Source organism: Citrus clementina, unplaced genomic scaffold (genome assembly GCF_000493195.1).
Source record: "Citrus clementina cultivar Clemenules unplaced genomic scaffold, Citrus_clementina_v1.0 scaffold_9, whole genome shotgun sequence".
NCBI classification, from domain to species: Eukaryota; Viridiplantae; Streptophyta; class Magnoliopsida; order Sapindales; family Rutaceae; genus Citrus; species Citrus x clementina.
In genome coordinates, this window is record NW_006261964.1 from 29,514,990 (window position 1) to 29,528,523 (window position 13,534).

The 13,534-nt window shown below is 31.5% G+C and overlaps 2 protein-coding genes across 2 annotated transcripts; one reads left to right on the forward strand and one right to left on the reverse strand.

Moving 5' to 3' along the window:
* Positions 1 to 2,378: 2,378 nt before the first annotated feature.
* Positions 2,379 to 5,365, forward strand: LOC18033006 (heat shock protein 83). The gene is made up of 4 exons (XM_006421973.2): positions 2,379 to 2,814; positions 2,918 to 3,059; positions 3,201 to 3,481; positions 3,583 to 5,365. The coding sequence occupies exons 1-4, from the start codon at positions 2,692 to 2,694 to the stop codon at positions 5,134 to 5,136; spliced, it is 2,100 nt and encodes a 699-aa protein (XP_006422036.1). The 5' UTR covers positions 2,379 to 2,691; the 3' UTR covers positions 5,137 to 5,365.
* A 3,506-nt stretch (positions 5,366 to 8,871) lies between these two features.
* Positions 8,872 to 11,399, reverse strand: LOC18032785 (40S ribosomal protein S10-1). The gene is made up of 5 exons (XM_006421974.2): positions 11,292 to 11,399; positions 11,130 to 11,178; positions 9,636 to 9,915; positions 9,392 to 9,521; positions 8,872 to 9,153 (listed from the first exon to the last, which is right to left on the reverse strand). The coding sequence occupies exons 1-5, from the start codon at positions 11,292 to 11,294 to the stop codon at positions 9,076 to 9,078; spliced, it is 540 nt and encodes a 179-aa protein (XP_006422037.1). The 5' UTR covers positions 11,295 to 11,399; the 3' UTR covers positions 8,872 to 9,075.
* Between the last annotated feature and the right edge of the window lie 2,135 nt (positions 11,400 to 13,534).

Here is a 13,534-nt window from a genome sequence, read left to right on the forward strand (position 1 = left end):
TTAATTCGGGTCAAATTTAGAGCTGGCAAAATTTGACACGACCCATTACTCTACACGAACACGACATAAATAAATGGGTATAGGTCATCAATTTTAACACAATTATTAAATACGTTGGTTCTAGGTCAACACGATTTTTTTTCGTGTCGGGTTAGGGTTAAAATTCTGGACCCATTTACCCGATTAATGACCCGATTATATTTTTTAATTTGAAATAATTTACATATTCTTATCATTAAAATCCAAATATTATAGATGATTTTCTTTTTTTTTTAATTCTTTAAAAGGGTGAATATAAACACAGTGTTTTATTTATAAAATTTTAAATACATTTAGAGCTTCAATAGTGTAAATGTGTAAAAATTGATAGACATGTATATATTATAATATTGATTTATAATATTATATATATATATATATATATATATATATAATTAAAACCTCAATAGTGTAATATTGGTAGATATGTATATTTTATAATATCGATAAATTATGTATGTATGTACATACGTATGTATGATAGTGTGTAAATATTTGATATAACTTTTGTTTAATATATAGATATTAAGTGGGTTATTGGGTAATCTGATTATTTTTTCGTGTCCGGTTTGGGTCTCAATATTTTGACACGATTATTAAATGGGTCGACTTAAATTTGACATGACACGAACACGACCCGATGACCCGTTTTGCCAGCTCTCGGGTCAATATCATGCGTGTGAAAGAAAGAGTTTAACGGTACATTTGGCATATACCCAAATAAATGAACAATAATGTTAATAAGAGAAGTATAAGAGGAGTCTGAGTTTGTGGATTGTATACAATTCATTACTAAAATTGTTGGGTTTAAATGAGTTACACCACCAGCCCAAAATAGATTCGGAATGCATCAGGCCCAATATACACAAGGCCCAAAAGAGGATGTCAATTACAAGGCATCAAGCTTCTTCAAGGCTTTAACTAGCAGCCCTCACACTCACACACAGCAGCAAACATCTTCACACAATTTAATTTCCAATAATAATTTTATTTATTTAAGATTATCGGAACATATAGCACGGTTTTCTAATGAATTAGAGTAGTTAATGGGCCACTTTGTTATTATGTTTCAAAGGGAATTAACAAGAAGATAAAACAAAAACAGGATATCAAATACAATCATGTGATTTTTACGAAGTTGCTTGCAAAGTTTCCATCCAGTTGTGGATCCACGTCAAGATCTGCAATAGCCTGGACCCTGTGTTCCCGCTAGTGCTGGTTGTACAACTTCTTTTTCAAATTCATAAAAGCCACATTTATAATTCAAATCCAAAAATGTTGAGTATTTTATGTTTTGGCCCCCCAGAAAGTTAAATATTTTACATTTATTCCCAGATTTTTATGAATTGTTTTAAAATTCGATGCCTTGAACTTTGCTTCTTCGATAGTTTAGCGAGCGCTGATATTAAGACATAAAATCCCGACTGAACTGGCTGACAAACTTGTGTGTAACACTCGTATACCCACCCACCTTTTTTTAGATCTCACTCTAACTAAAAAAAGCCAATTAAAAATACTTAATATCGCCTAACACAAAATAACTTTATTAATTATTACCAAAATATACACCAGTATAGCACAAATCGACGATGCATGTGCGAACAATCCTGCAAATAAACAAGGCAAGAGTGCTGACTGTGTCTTTCATTTTTGCTTGTTAGTGCAGCAGTGCTTGCTCCTAAGAGTAATTGATAATGATTTTGGTTATTTACGTATAAATCAATAAAAAAAATAGTAACTAACGACTAATCCATCCTCAATAAGGTAGAATGATCAAATTTTAATCAGTTTTTTTGAGTGACTGATAATGTAGGTGACTGCTAAGTTACATTGTATAACTAATAATTCAGTTTTAATGTGATTGTGATTATAGATTTAATTCTAGCTTAATTTGTAATTATAAATTCTTAATCGAAATGGAATTTATTGGGTAGAAATGAAGAATTTGGAAAAAGATCGCAAAGTCGAAGAGTTGTAATCATTTTCCTAGCTTAAGCATCTACATTTATAATTAACGTGGAATCCAATCCACCTCGTGTGGCATGTGAAATGTTCCAAAATCACGAATATAGCGCATCGGTTGGGAAGTATAACGTTACTATAGTGGTACAAAAATATAATAATTTCAATTTTATTGTCGCAGTCTCTTGCTTCCTATTGGTCCAGTACTCCATAAGCCCAATGTTAAAGAAAATATTAAAATAAAATAAAAAATAAAAAAAGGTGCGAAGTCTTTCTTCCTCCGTACTATTATTATTGATCATCGGGGATCGTCGTAAACGGTCCGTCACGCAATGAAAAAGAACATTCGAGACTTTGATAGCTGTTCGAACATTCTCGAATCCCAATTTTACTGGCCATCATTAAAGTAAACTAAAACCAACTCTCCCGCTTAAACGGCCCCAAACCGAAACCGAAGAGAAACGGCGTCGTTTAATGGAACACTCCAGAACCTCACTCTTCCCACTTTTCCTCGACGATTTCGGGGACCATGCCCTCTGTATAAATGCGGATTGATTTCCTCTCCTCGAATCGCCTTTCGCTTTATAAAAATCTCTCTGCGCAAGCAAAAGCAAAAGCAAAAGCAATTCTCTTCGGTATTCTTGTTTCCAATTTTTTTCTTTTGTTTATTCTGTGTTGTGAGGAAGAGCAATGGCGGACACTGAGACATTCGCATTCCAGGCAGAGATCAACCAGCTGTTGAGTTTGATCATCAATACTTTCTACAGCAACAAGGAGATTTTCCTTCGTGAACTCATCAGCAACTCCTCTGATGTGCGTATTTATTTTTATCTTGTTATTGTTCGTTGTCCTTTTATCGTAATTATTATTGTTAATGAATTGATTCAATTGATTAACGGTAATGGTGCTTTATTAGGCTTTGGACAAGATTCGATTCGAGAGCCTGACGGACAAGAGCAAGCTCGATGGACAACCAGAGCTTTTCATCAGAATCATCCCTGACAAGGCTAACAAGACGCTCACTATTGTTGATAGCGGTATCGGCATGACCAAAGCAGGTATAATATTATATGTGCAAAGAAGTTGTGTTACGTGTTTAGTGTCTGGTTACTTCAAAATTGCATATTGGACCAGAAACTCAATCATATCATAATGTGGGAACAGGGTTCTGAACGTATGTTGATTTTGGAATTGTGTAGATTTGGTAAATAATTTGGGTACAATTGCGAGATCCGGGACCAAGGAGTTTATGGAGGCTTTGCAGGCCGGGGCTGATGTGTCAATGATTGGTCAATTTGGTGTTGGTTTCTATTCGGCTTACCTTGTTGCTGAGAGGGTTGTTGTGACTACAAAGCACAATGACGATGAGCAATACATCTGGGAATCACAAGCTGGTGGTTCTTTCACTGTTACCAGGGATGTTAGTGGAGAGCCCCTTGGTAGAGGTACCAAGATGACTCTGTACCTCAAGGAGGATCAGGTAAAATTGTCGAAGTGATTGGCTATTAGTAACTAACAACTTGTTTTGATTGGTTTCAGACTACGTTATTGATGTAATGTGTTGGTGTAATCATTTTGCAGCTTGAGTACTTGGAGGAGAGGAGAATTAAGGACCTTGTGAAGAAGCACTCTGAATTCATCAGCTACCCTATTTACCTCTGGACTGAGAAGACAACTGAGAAGGAAATTAGCGATGATGAAGATGATGAGCCCAAGAAGGAGGAGGAAGGCGATGTGGAGGATGTTGATGAGGAGAAGGAGAAGGAGGGCAAGAAGAAGAAGAAGATTAAGGAGGTTTCTCACGAGTGGCAACTAATCAACAAGCAGAAACCCATCTGGTTGCGCAAGCCTGAGGAGATTACCAAGGAGGAATATGCATCGTTCTATAAGAGCTTGACCAATGACTGGGAGGATCACCTTGCTGTCAAGCATTTCTCTGTTGAGGGTCAGCTTGAATTTAAGGCTGTTCTCTTCGTTCCGAAGAGGGCTCCATTTGATTTGTTTGACACCCGCAAGAAGATGAACAACATCAAGCTCTATGTTAGGCGGGTGTTCATTATGGATAACTGTGAGGAGCTTATTCCGGAGTACCTTGGATTTATTAAGGGTGTTGTTGATTCAGATGACTTGCCACTCAACATTTCTCGTGAGATGTTGCAGCAGAACAAGATCCTGAAGGTGATCAGGAAGAACCTTGTGAAGAAATGCATTGAGATGTTCAATGAGATTGCCGAGAACAAGGAGGACTATAACAAGTTCTATGATGCATTCTCCAAGAACTTGAAGTTGGGCATCCACGAGGACAGCCAGAACAGAGCTAAATTGGCTGACCTGCTCCGCTACCATTCAACCAAGAGTAGTGAGGAGCTCACAAGCTTGAAGGACTACGTCACCAGAATGAAGGAGGGCCAGAAGGATATTTACTACATAACTGGTGAGAGCAAGAAGGCTGTGGAGAACTCTCCATTCTTGGAGCGGCTCAAGAAGAAGGGTTATGAAGTCCTCTACATGGTTGATGCTATTGATGAGTATGCTGTTGGTCAGTTGAAGGAATACGAAGGCAAGAAGCTAGTCTCTGCCACTAAGGAAGGATTGAAACTTGATGATGAAACTGAAGAAGAGAAGAAGAAGAAAGAGGAAAAGAAGAAGTCTTTTGAGAATCTTTGCAAGACAATGAAGGATATCTTGGGTGATAGGGTTGAGAAGGTGGTTGTTTCTGATAGGATTGTTGACTCTCCTTGCTGTTTGGTCACTGGAGAGTATGGCTGGAGCGCTAACATGGAAAGGATCATGAAGGCCCAGGCTTTGAGGGATAACAGTATGAGCTCTTACATGTCAAGCAAGAAGACAATGGAAATCAACCCTGACAATGGAATCATGGAGGAGCTCAGAAAGAGAGCTGAAGCTGACAAGAATGACAAGTCGGTGAAGGATCTCACGATGCTGCTCTTTGAGACTGCCCTCTTGACCTCTGGGTTCAGCCTTGATGATCCAAACACATTTGGTTCCAGGATTCACAGGATGTTGAAATTGGGTCTGAGCATTGATGAAGAAGAGAATGCTGATGAAGACATCGACATGCCTGCTTTGGAGGAAGATGGGGCTGAGGAGAGCAAGATGGAGGAGGTTGATTGAGGAGTTAATATATGTCATATTATTCTTGAGTAATCGGGTCTCTGTTATTGGGCAAAGGTTGTGTCGTTCCAGGGTACCAAGTGTCCCTTTTGTGTCTGTCTGTTAGTGTCTTGTGTCTTTTGTTTTTTGATTTGCAAGGTCATAGATGGTGTTTTTGTTTCTGATTTTCACCAAGTTGTATCTTGCCTATAGAGTTAATGTAAAATGAGTTCCCTAGCTTTACGTCCAAGTCCAACTACTAATCCACTAGAATGTTAATTATCTCTTCTCTGGCATCAGCGTTCTGAAATTATATTAGCCTTGATCAATTGCCTCAAACTGCCCTTGCAGGAACTGCTCGAACGCACAAAACATTCTGGAGGCAGAACGGGCATGTCTAGCTTTGATCAGTTGCTAAACATGCATTTAGACATTGGCACATTGCCCCGCGAATGTTTTTCACTGCCTTTCGAGACTAATAATGATTCAAGTCAATTTGACTTAATAATATTTAACAATCTTCTCGGGAATAACCGTACGGTTAATGAGAAGTGATAGGGTGAAATTTGCAAGCTGATACAGGGGATGAGTTAAAGGGAAGGTCTCAGATTCAGGTTCCACCCAATGGTAATAGAGTGCAAATGCCAGACATGTTTATTCGATCCAAGGAAAATTTTATGATGCCGTAACGGAAATTATGGTTTTAATATGGTGATAAATATAAGTATTATCGGAAATTATGGTATTAATATGGTGATAAATATAAGTATTATAAATTATGTATAGAATTAATAAACGTAAACTAAAATTAATAAATTTATATAAGATTATTAATTATTTAAAAATTTTAATATTGTTTTTAGAGAATTTTAGTGAAAAATATTTTTTATATATACAAAAAATATTTTCTTTAAATTAAATAAAGAAAAAATTATTCATTAATTAAACAAAAAAATTATGCTAAAAAAAGTGGAATAAGTTTTTATTGAATTGATTTAACCATAAATTCTATATGTATTCTATGATATTTGTATATATTTTTTTCCAATTTTCTATAATAATATGTATTTATTACACAAGTTAATTAAGCACAATTATTTATCTTGATATGGATCAAGAAATTTTTTTTAAAAAAATCTTATATTACTAGACACATATATGATATAGCAATAAAATTATATCTAATTTTGAGTCATACACATACTTCATGTAGTTTTAAACTTTTTATTTGCACTTAAATACCATTTAGGTTGTTGAGGAAGTGTAGAATGATACTAAATAATTTCATCCTACAACAACTATAAAAGATACTAAAATAATATTTTTTTTTTCAAGATCCAATTTTGAAAACGAATTTCACCCTTAATAAAAAACATCACATGTATCACATAAATGCAAAAGTAGCATTATTCAATTTAAATAAAAAAAATCAATAAATATATAAGGTAATAAACATTATAATGAGTTTTTATTTTCAATTGTGATTTTTTTTTTAGCAAAAACTCTCACAATAATTTAAATATTTTATCTTTTATTCTTAAGTTTTAGGCAGAATCTACAAAATTTATGTTTTATTTTGCACTTAGTGTTGATTTACTTATTTTACGTCATATTTGTAAGTTTTCACTTTATTTATCAATAATACATCAATTTACTAGTTTTATAGTGACTTACTTGTTTTACATTCTTTTTAAAAGTCTTATATTCTATTTCTCAAATTTATGTCTTATTTCACAATTAGTATTGTTTTACTAATTTTATGTTATATTTGTAAGTTTTTATTTTGTTTATCATTTATTCGAGTAAATAGCTCTAAGATTGGATATAATTAAAAAATGACGTTAATTTACTAATTTTATATTAATTTACTTGTGTTACCTTCCATTTACAAATCTTATGCTCAATTTCCAAAATTTATGTTTTATTTTACGTTTAATGTTGATTTACTAGTTTTATATTATATTTATAAATTTTATTTTATTTACAAATAATACATCAATTTATCAATTTTACAATAATTTATTTATTTTACCTTTTCTTTACAAGTCTTTTTTTTCATTTCCAAAATTTATATTTTATTTTACAATTAATGTTGATTTACTAGTTTTAAATTAAAAAAATATCTACCGTCCACCCGTTTTTTCTAACTTTTTCAAAAATACACAATTTCTTTTTTTTTTAGCTGGAATCCACCTAAAGTTACATTTTGTTTCACTTTTCTACTTCCGTTTGGAATCCGTTAAGAAAACTAACGAAAACTTAAAATTATGTTTAGAATCCGTTAAGAAAACTAACAGAAACTTTAAAAAATGACCATTTTACCCCTCAAAACGAAAATTATAATTTCACCCTAAAAACTGCCAAAAATAATCAGATTAAATCTAATTATTTTCCCAATGGGTTAATAAAGAAATTAATTTTACAACCATCAAATGCAGGGTTTTTTTAAAAAAATATGTCTGTAATTAAAATGCTAAATTATAACAGCAGTATTAAAAATAACTTAATCTCGCAAACCATCAATTGAATTTAAGATAAGTAGAGTTTTATTATTCATTGAGTTATAATCTTTAATAGTTAAGATTTTTCTGTGCTTCATTAACGTACCAATAATGATATTAATCATTAAATCTTATTATTTTTGGCATTTTTTAGGGTGAAATTGTAATTTTCGTTTTGAGGGTAAAATAATCATTTTTTAAAGTTTCCGTTAGTTTTCTTAACGGATTCCAAATGGAAGTGGAAAAGTGAAATAAAATGTAACTTTAGGTGAATTCTAACAAAAAAAAAAAAAAGAGTTGTGTATTTTTAAAAAAAATTGAAAAAAACGAGTAGACGGTGGATATTTTTCCTTTTAAATTATATTTTCAAGTTTTTATTTTGTTTACTAATAATACATCAACTTACTAGTTTTATATTAATTCACTTGTTTTATGTTTCATTTACAAATCTTATGTTTAATTTTTAAAATTTATATTTTATCATGCACTTAATGTTTATTTACATATTTTTGTTTTATTTACTAATAATATATAAATTTACCAATTTTATATCAATTTATTCATTTTACCTTTCATTTACAAATCTTATTTTTAAGGTTTATTATCATTTTATCACTTTAAAAATTTTTCAAATATCAAATGACTACAACAAATATTGTCTCCTATCATTTTCCTTCTATATCTTTATAAAAATATCATTTTATTACTTTTTCGTTACAACTATTAATTGACCTGTTAGCTGACTAATAAAATACCAATTTTACCTTTAATGATAAAAAAAATAACAAGATAAATTTATAATCCATATATCATAATTCCAGCAAGAAGAATTATATTTGTATTATATATCCATTTTAATAAATATATTACAAATTTATTTTATAAATAAGTTTCAAGTTTTTTTTTTTTTTAAATCATGAAGAGTGAAATTGATATTTTATTAATCAACTAACTAGTCAACTAACAGTTATAACGAAAAAGTAATAAAATAATATTTTTATAAATATATAGTAAAAAAATAATTAAAAAAAATACTTATTATAATCATTTGATATTTGACAATTTTTAAAATAGTGAAATAATAATAACCCTATTTTTAATTTTACAATTAATGTTGATTTACGAATTTTATGTTAAGTTTACAAGTTTTATGTTTCATTTACATAATTTATGTTGACTTACGGTATTGATGCCATAACTTTAATCACAGCACCATAGAATGACACTTATACGAAATATCAAAATACAACTGCCGTAACCATAATGCAAATACTGATGAGGGTTCCATTTAAACCAACAGCCATGCTGAGGAAAAACTGAAGATCTCATAATGAACTTAATATTGTACTTTAAAGCTTACAGAAATACTATAGAAAATTCAACAAAGGCATTAGACTTGTTCTAAAGACTTGAAACACTAATTTGGGGCAAACATGAACTAAGCAAACCGGCCTTAACTTCAAGGAAATCCTGAACCTGATGGAGCTGCACCATAGCCTCCACCTCCGCGACCAAAACCAGGTCTTCCACCAGAACCCTGAAGAACAAAAAGAACAGGTGAGTAAAAATATAAAGGTGGAATTAGTCAAGGCCAAGTTACAAACCGTTAGCCTTTTTCTTTCTTTCTTTTTAAATTATGTGGTTTAACAATTCACATGAAACAGACTAATTCACAAAACCATGATAATAAGAAGCAAGCTCTTATTGCAACCATGGATTACTTTACCGAATGTATATCTATAGAAAATGTAAGAACTTGGTGGAAGTAAAATTACCCTGAAGGATGGCTGGAAATCAGCAGGGGCTCCACCTTTCTCACCACCAAAGTCACCACCACGAGGACCACCACGGTACCCTTCACGGTCACCAAACCTCGGTCGGTCTCCATCAAAACGAGGTGGGCCCCTAAAGTAAAATATTGAGAAACATTAATCACATACCAAGAGAACAAGAAAAATTAATTCAACAAGAAAAACAAACAAAGTCCAAAATAGGAATGAGAAATAAAGTAAAATATACCTTGGACGATCACCACCAGGTCCACCCATCGGGCGACCAGCTGGCTTAGCGGATTTCTTCAAGGTAGCAGGAACAATTTCTGATGGAAGATTGAGGTAAGTCCTCAAAAACTCAATCCCATCATTCGTAAGGTACCAATAATAGTGCATCCACGCAAATGTCTCACGAACATACTCCCTAGATTTGAAGCTCTGCATCAGCTTAATCACCTGCAGGTTTGGAACATCGATTTCTGGGTGCTTCGCAAGATTATAATCCTTCTTTGCATAGCATACTCCCTCTGTGGATTCAAAGCAAATTTAATTCAACTAACAAGAATTGCAGTACCACATTATTTTATCAATTTCAGTTTTAACCGAATCAAGTTCTTATGCAAGCCCAATCATGATCCTAGTCTAGATATAGCATCATTTTCTGGAATTTTCTCAGCAACCAATAATATTTGGGCGTTTTCACTATATATTGTCAATCAACAAAACAATCACATTGAGCCAAATAAAGGGAGAATTGTGTGGGATGTACCCCATTCCCTTCAAAATACCCAATATATACCTAAAATTATAACACTCTTAAATTTTACACATATATACTCTAAAAAATTAGAGAAAGTACAAAAATAACCACAACTAAATCCTCATAAAACTAAACCCAACTCCTCGAAGTCGGGTAAATGGTCGAGAATACTCGACTTCAACCAAACCATACACAATTAATAATTCAGCATAAATTCTCGACTTTTTCATGTTAGTCGGGTAAATAGTCGAGAATACTCGACTTCAATTAAAATAAAAAATTATCTGAAAAATTCTTGATTTTTTCAAGTAAGTCGAGTAAAGAGTCGAGAATACCTGACTTTAATTTAACTTTACCCAATATTCATTCAGCAAAAATTCTTGACTTTTCATTGAAGTTCGGTAATTGGTTGAGAATACTCGACTTAAATTGAAATGAAAATTTTCCTTTTAATTAAGTCGGGTAAAAAGTCGAGTATACTCGACTTTGGTTGTGTTATTATATAGAAGTCATGAGAGAAAACAAACGTAAATAGATGATTTTTTTAGGTTATTTTTGACTTTTTACACTTTTTGGAGGTATATATATGCAATGGGGTATAGATTTGGCATTTAAGGACAAATGAGGTATATTTAAATAAAAAACCCCCAAATAAAAGTGTTTACAACATAGTGAAAGTATCTTCTAATAGAACATGAAAAGCATGAGATCAAAAAAACCACTTAATTATGCATATTATGATACTTCACTAGGTAGTTGATTTTTCTACACAGAAACAACCAAAGAAAAACATATATTTCTCGGCCAAACAATAAGACACTCAATTGTATTGAGCGAAATACAAGTACTTAATACATAGCTGTCATATTTTGATAAATATGAGATCTAGCAATATTAAATAAAACACACTCAAATTGAAGTGTACTCAAATCAAGCTAACACAAACCCATTATTCAATAAAATAAATCGTGAAACACGAACCTTGGAAGAGGTACTTGCAGATTTCTTTGCGGTTCTTCTCTGGAATAATCTGATAATATAAATTAAAAATTTTTAAAAAAGTCACTAATAAAATTCAAATAAGTAGATTCATAGGATACAAATTATATATTATGCACAATTAATTGAGAGAGATGGAGGTACCATGGTTGCGAAGTGAAGATTGAGCTTAGCCCTTTCTGTCAAGCTGCGCGAGGAACGAATGGCTCGTCTCAGTGGAAAGATGTAAGGGGATCCAAAACCCTAGCAATGGTGGTCTATTTATGTGGGGTTCTTTTGGACCGGGTAATTGGTGTGATTTGGATTGAACCGGCTTTTTTTAATTGAGTGGGCTTCATATATTTGGGATAGGCCTTTCTAAAACCATTTAAGTTCGGCCTCTGAACAGAAATGATTTCTTTTTCGGAAAAAAATATTATTTTTTGATACACTTACAGACTTACTAATATGTAAAATCTGAAATCCCTACTTAAGCTACTTTAGATCAAATTCAATTATAATACCGTATAGATTTCTATATTCACTTAATATCAGAGGAAAATCTGATTCAGTCACATTAATAAAAAAATATCTACACCTACCCAGTTAAATTAGTAGGAGAGATATCCATATTTCTATCCAATTAAGATGTCATTTGGTATTAAGGTAATATAACTTAAAAATACAGATAATGTGAAGAAAATATTGATAACGTATAGTTAAATATGACCTTTAAATAATAATTTTGCTAAAAATAGTTAAAGATATTATAGGTTTTTAATCATACAACTATGAGATATAATTAACTTAGTTTTCAAACCAAAGCAACCAGTGTTTACCTAATAGGTTAGTGCTATAACTACTCAACCATAGTAATTAACAAGGCCTAACTGAATATTGAGTTGCTCATTTTCATTTACTTTATGATTGCGTGAGTCCTAAATAAATGAAATTAAGTAATGTATTTTATACTAGGAAAGGATTCAAAGGAAGATTAACTGTTTTATATTGAATAATGATATAGTTACAAATTTTTTGGACAAATTATTTAGTATAAATTAATATGACCTCATACGAGCGATTCAATGAAGACATCATTTAGCCCGCATGATTTGTTTTCATTATTTTATATTTTACTCAAACAATCATGTAATGCCACATCAGTTTTATTTAAAAATAATTTGTTCAAGAGTTTGTAAATATAGCATAACTCTTTTATGTTATGAGAAAAACATCAGTTGTTGCCTTACATAAGAAACATACTAGTTCATTATGTTTCAATACATAAGTCAAATTATTTTGAAGTATAGCTATTTAACAAGTATTGTTCTTATTACTCATTGAAATAAAATTTAAGTAAGAGAATAACATTGATAATTAAAATATTATACAATGAATCTCTCTCTACCCATATGAGCAGAAAAAAATACACTTTTATTATTGAGATTCAATAAGGGATTACTTATATACGTAAGTCTTATTATAATGATAAAAGCAAAGATATTGGAATCCGTTTATTTTTATTTATTTATTTATTTATTTTGCAATATAAACCGTTAAACTTATAACAAAACAAGAATCATAACACAAAAATCGTGTCTATATTAAAAATATCCTATTTCTTTAAACATAATCAAGTCAATTGCCCGACAAAATCAAACACTCAAAGACCATATTATTCAGAGAAAGAAGATTGTGACATTTACTATTTTCCTTTGCGCAGCATTGTCAGGGAGATTCATATTTGTCCGCAATTATAAAACTGTCCAAAAAACTCAATTAATCAAAAAACTCATGGATCAAATTAATTACGGACATAAATTAAACAATATTTTGCTATTGCATAAATATACACAATTTTTTTAGGAATATCAGTTAGAACCGTAAATATTTATATTTTCTTAAACAAATATATAGTTTATCTATTTGTATCAGATACGTTCTAATCTATATTAAAATGACTAAATAACTCTCAATCTATATTAAAATCACCAAATACCTCTCATGCATTCCACCCATTAACTATTGAGTCCAGTAATTATACTTGTGAAATGTAAAATTAGTTGAAAATCACGTTGCGCTTACTTTAAGAACAATAATAACTAAAGCATCTTACACTATCACCCGAATCTAAAACCTACGTACCAATCAATATGGACACCAAATCTTACAAAAATGAGTATCACATAAATACATTTCAAGAATTTACATCCATATTTATCTATTTAACGATTAATTTTAATATGTCATTTAATAGATTATCTAATGTTCGAAGGGCAACATCATATAATTTAACACAAAGGGTAATACAATATTTTCAACAAGAGTTAGTGAATACATAGAGGTGGCAAAATGGGTTGCGATACAATTATACGAGATGAATACGACAAGACTTTTTTGTATTTATG

What these genes read in the sequence shown, in the direction of transcription:
- LOC18033006 (XM_006421973.2), top strand. Translation starts at nt 2,692, where the DNA reads ATGGCGGACACTGAGACATTCGCATTCCAGGCAGAGATCAACCAGCTG. An exon ending in TCATCAGCAACTCCTCTGAT is followed by an intron (nt 2,815 to 2,917) that starts GTGCGTATTTAT and finishes GTGCTTTATTAG; the next exon opens with GCTTTGGACAAGATTCGATT. An exon ending in TGTACCTCAAGGAGGATCAG is followed by an intron (nt 3,482 to 3,582) that starts GTAAAATTGTCG and finishes ATCATTTTGCAG; the next exon opens with CTTGAGTACTTGGAGGAGAG.
- LOC18032785 (XM_006421974.2), bottom strand. An exon ending in CTGCAAGTACCTCTTCCAAG is followed by an intron (nt 9,916 to 11,129) that starts GTTCGTGTTTCA and finishes TTGAATCCACAG; the next exon opens with AGGGAGTATGCTATGCAAAG. An exon ending in CCTGGTGGTGATCGTCCAAG is followed by an intron (nt 9,522 to 9,635) that starts GTATATTTTACT and finishes ATTTTACTTTAG; the next exon opens with GGGCCCACCTCGTTTTGATG.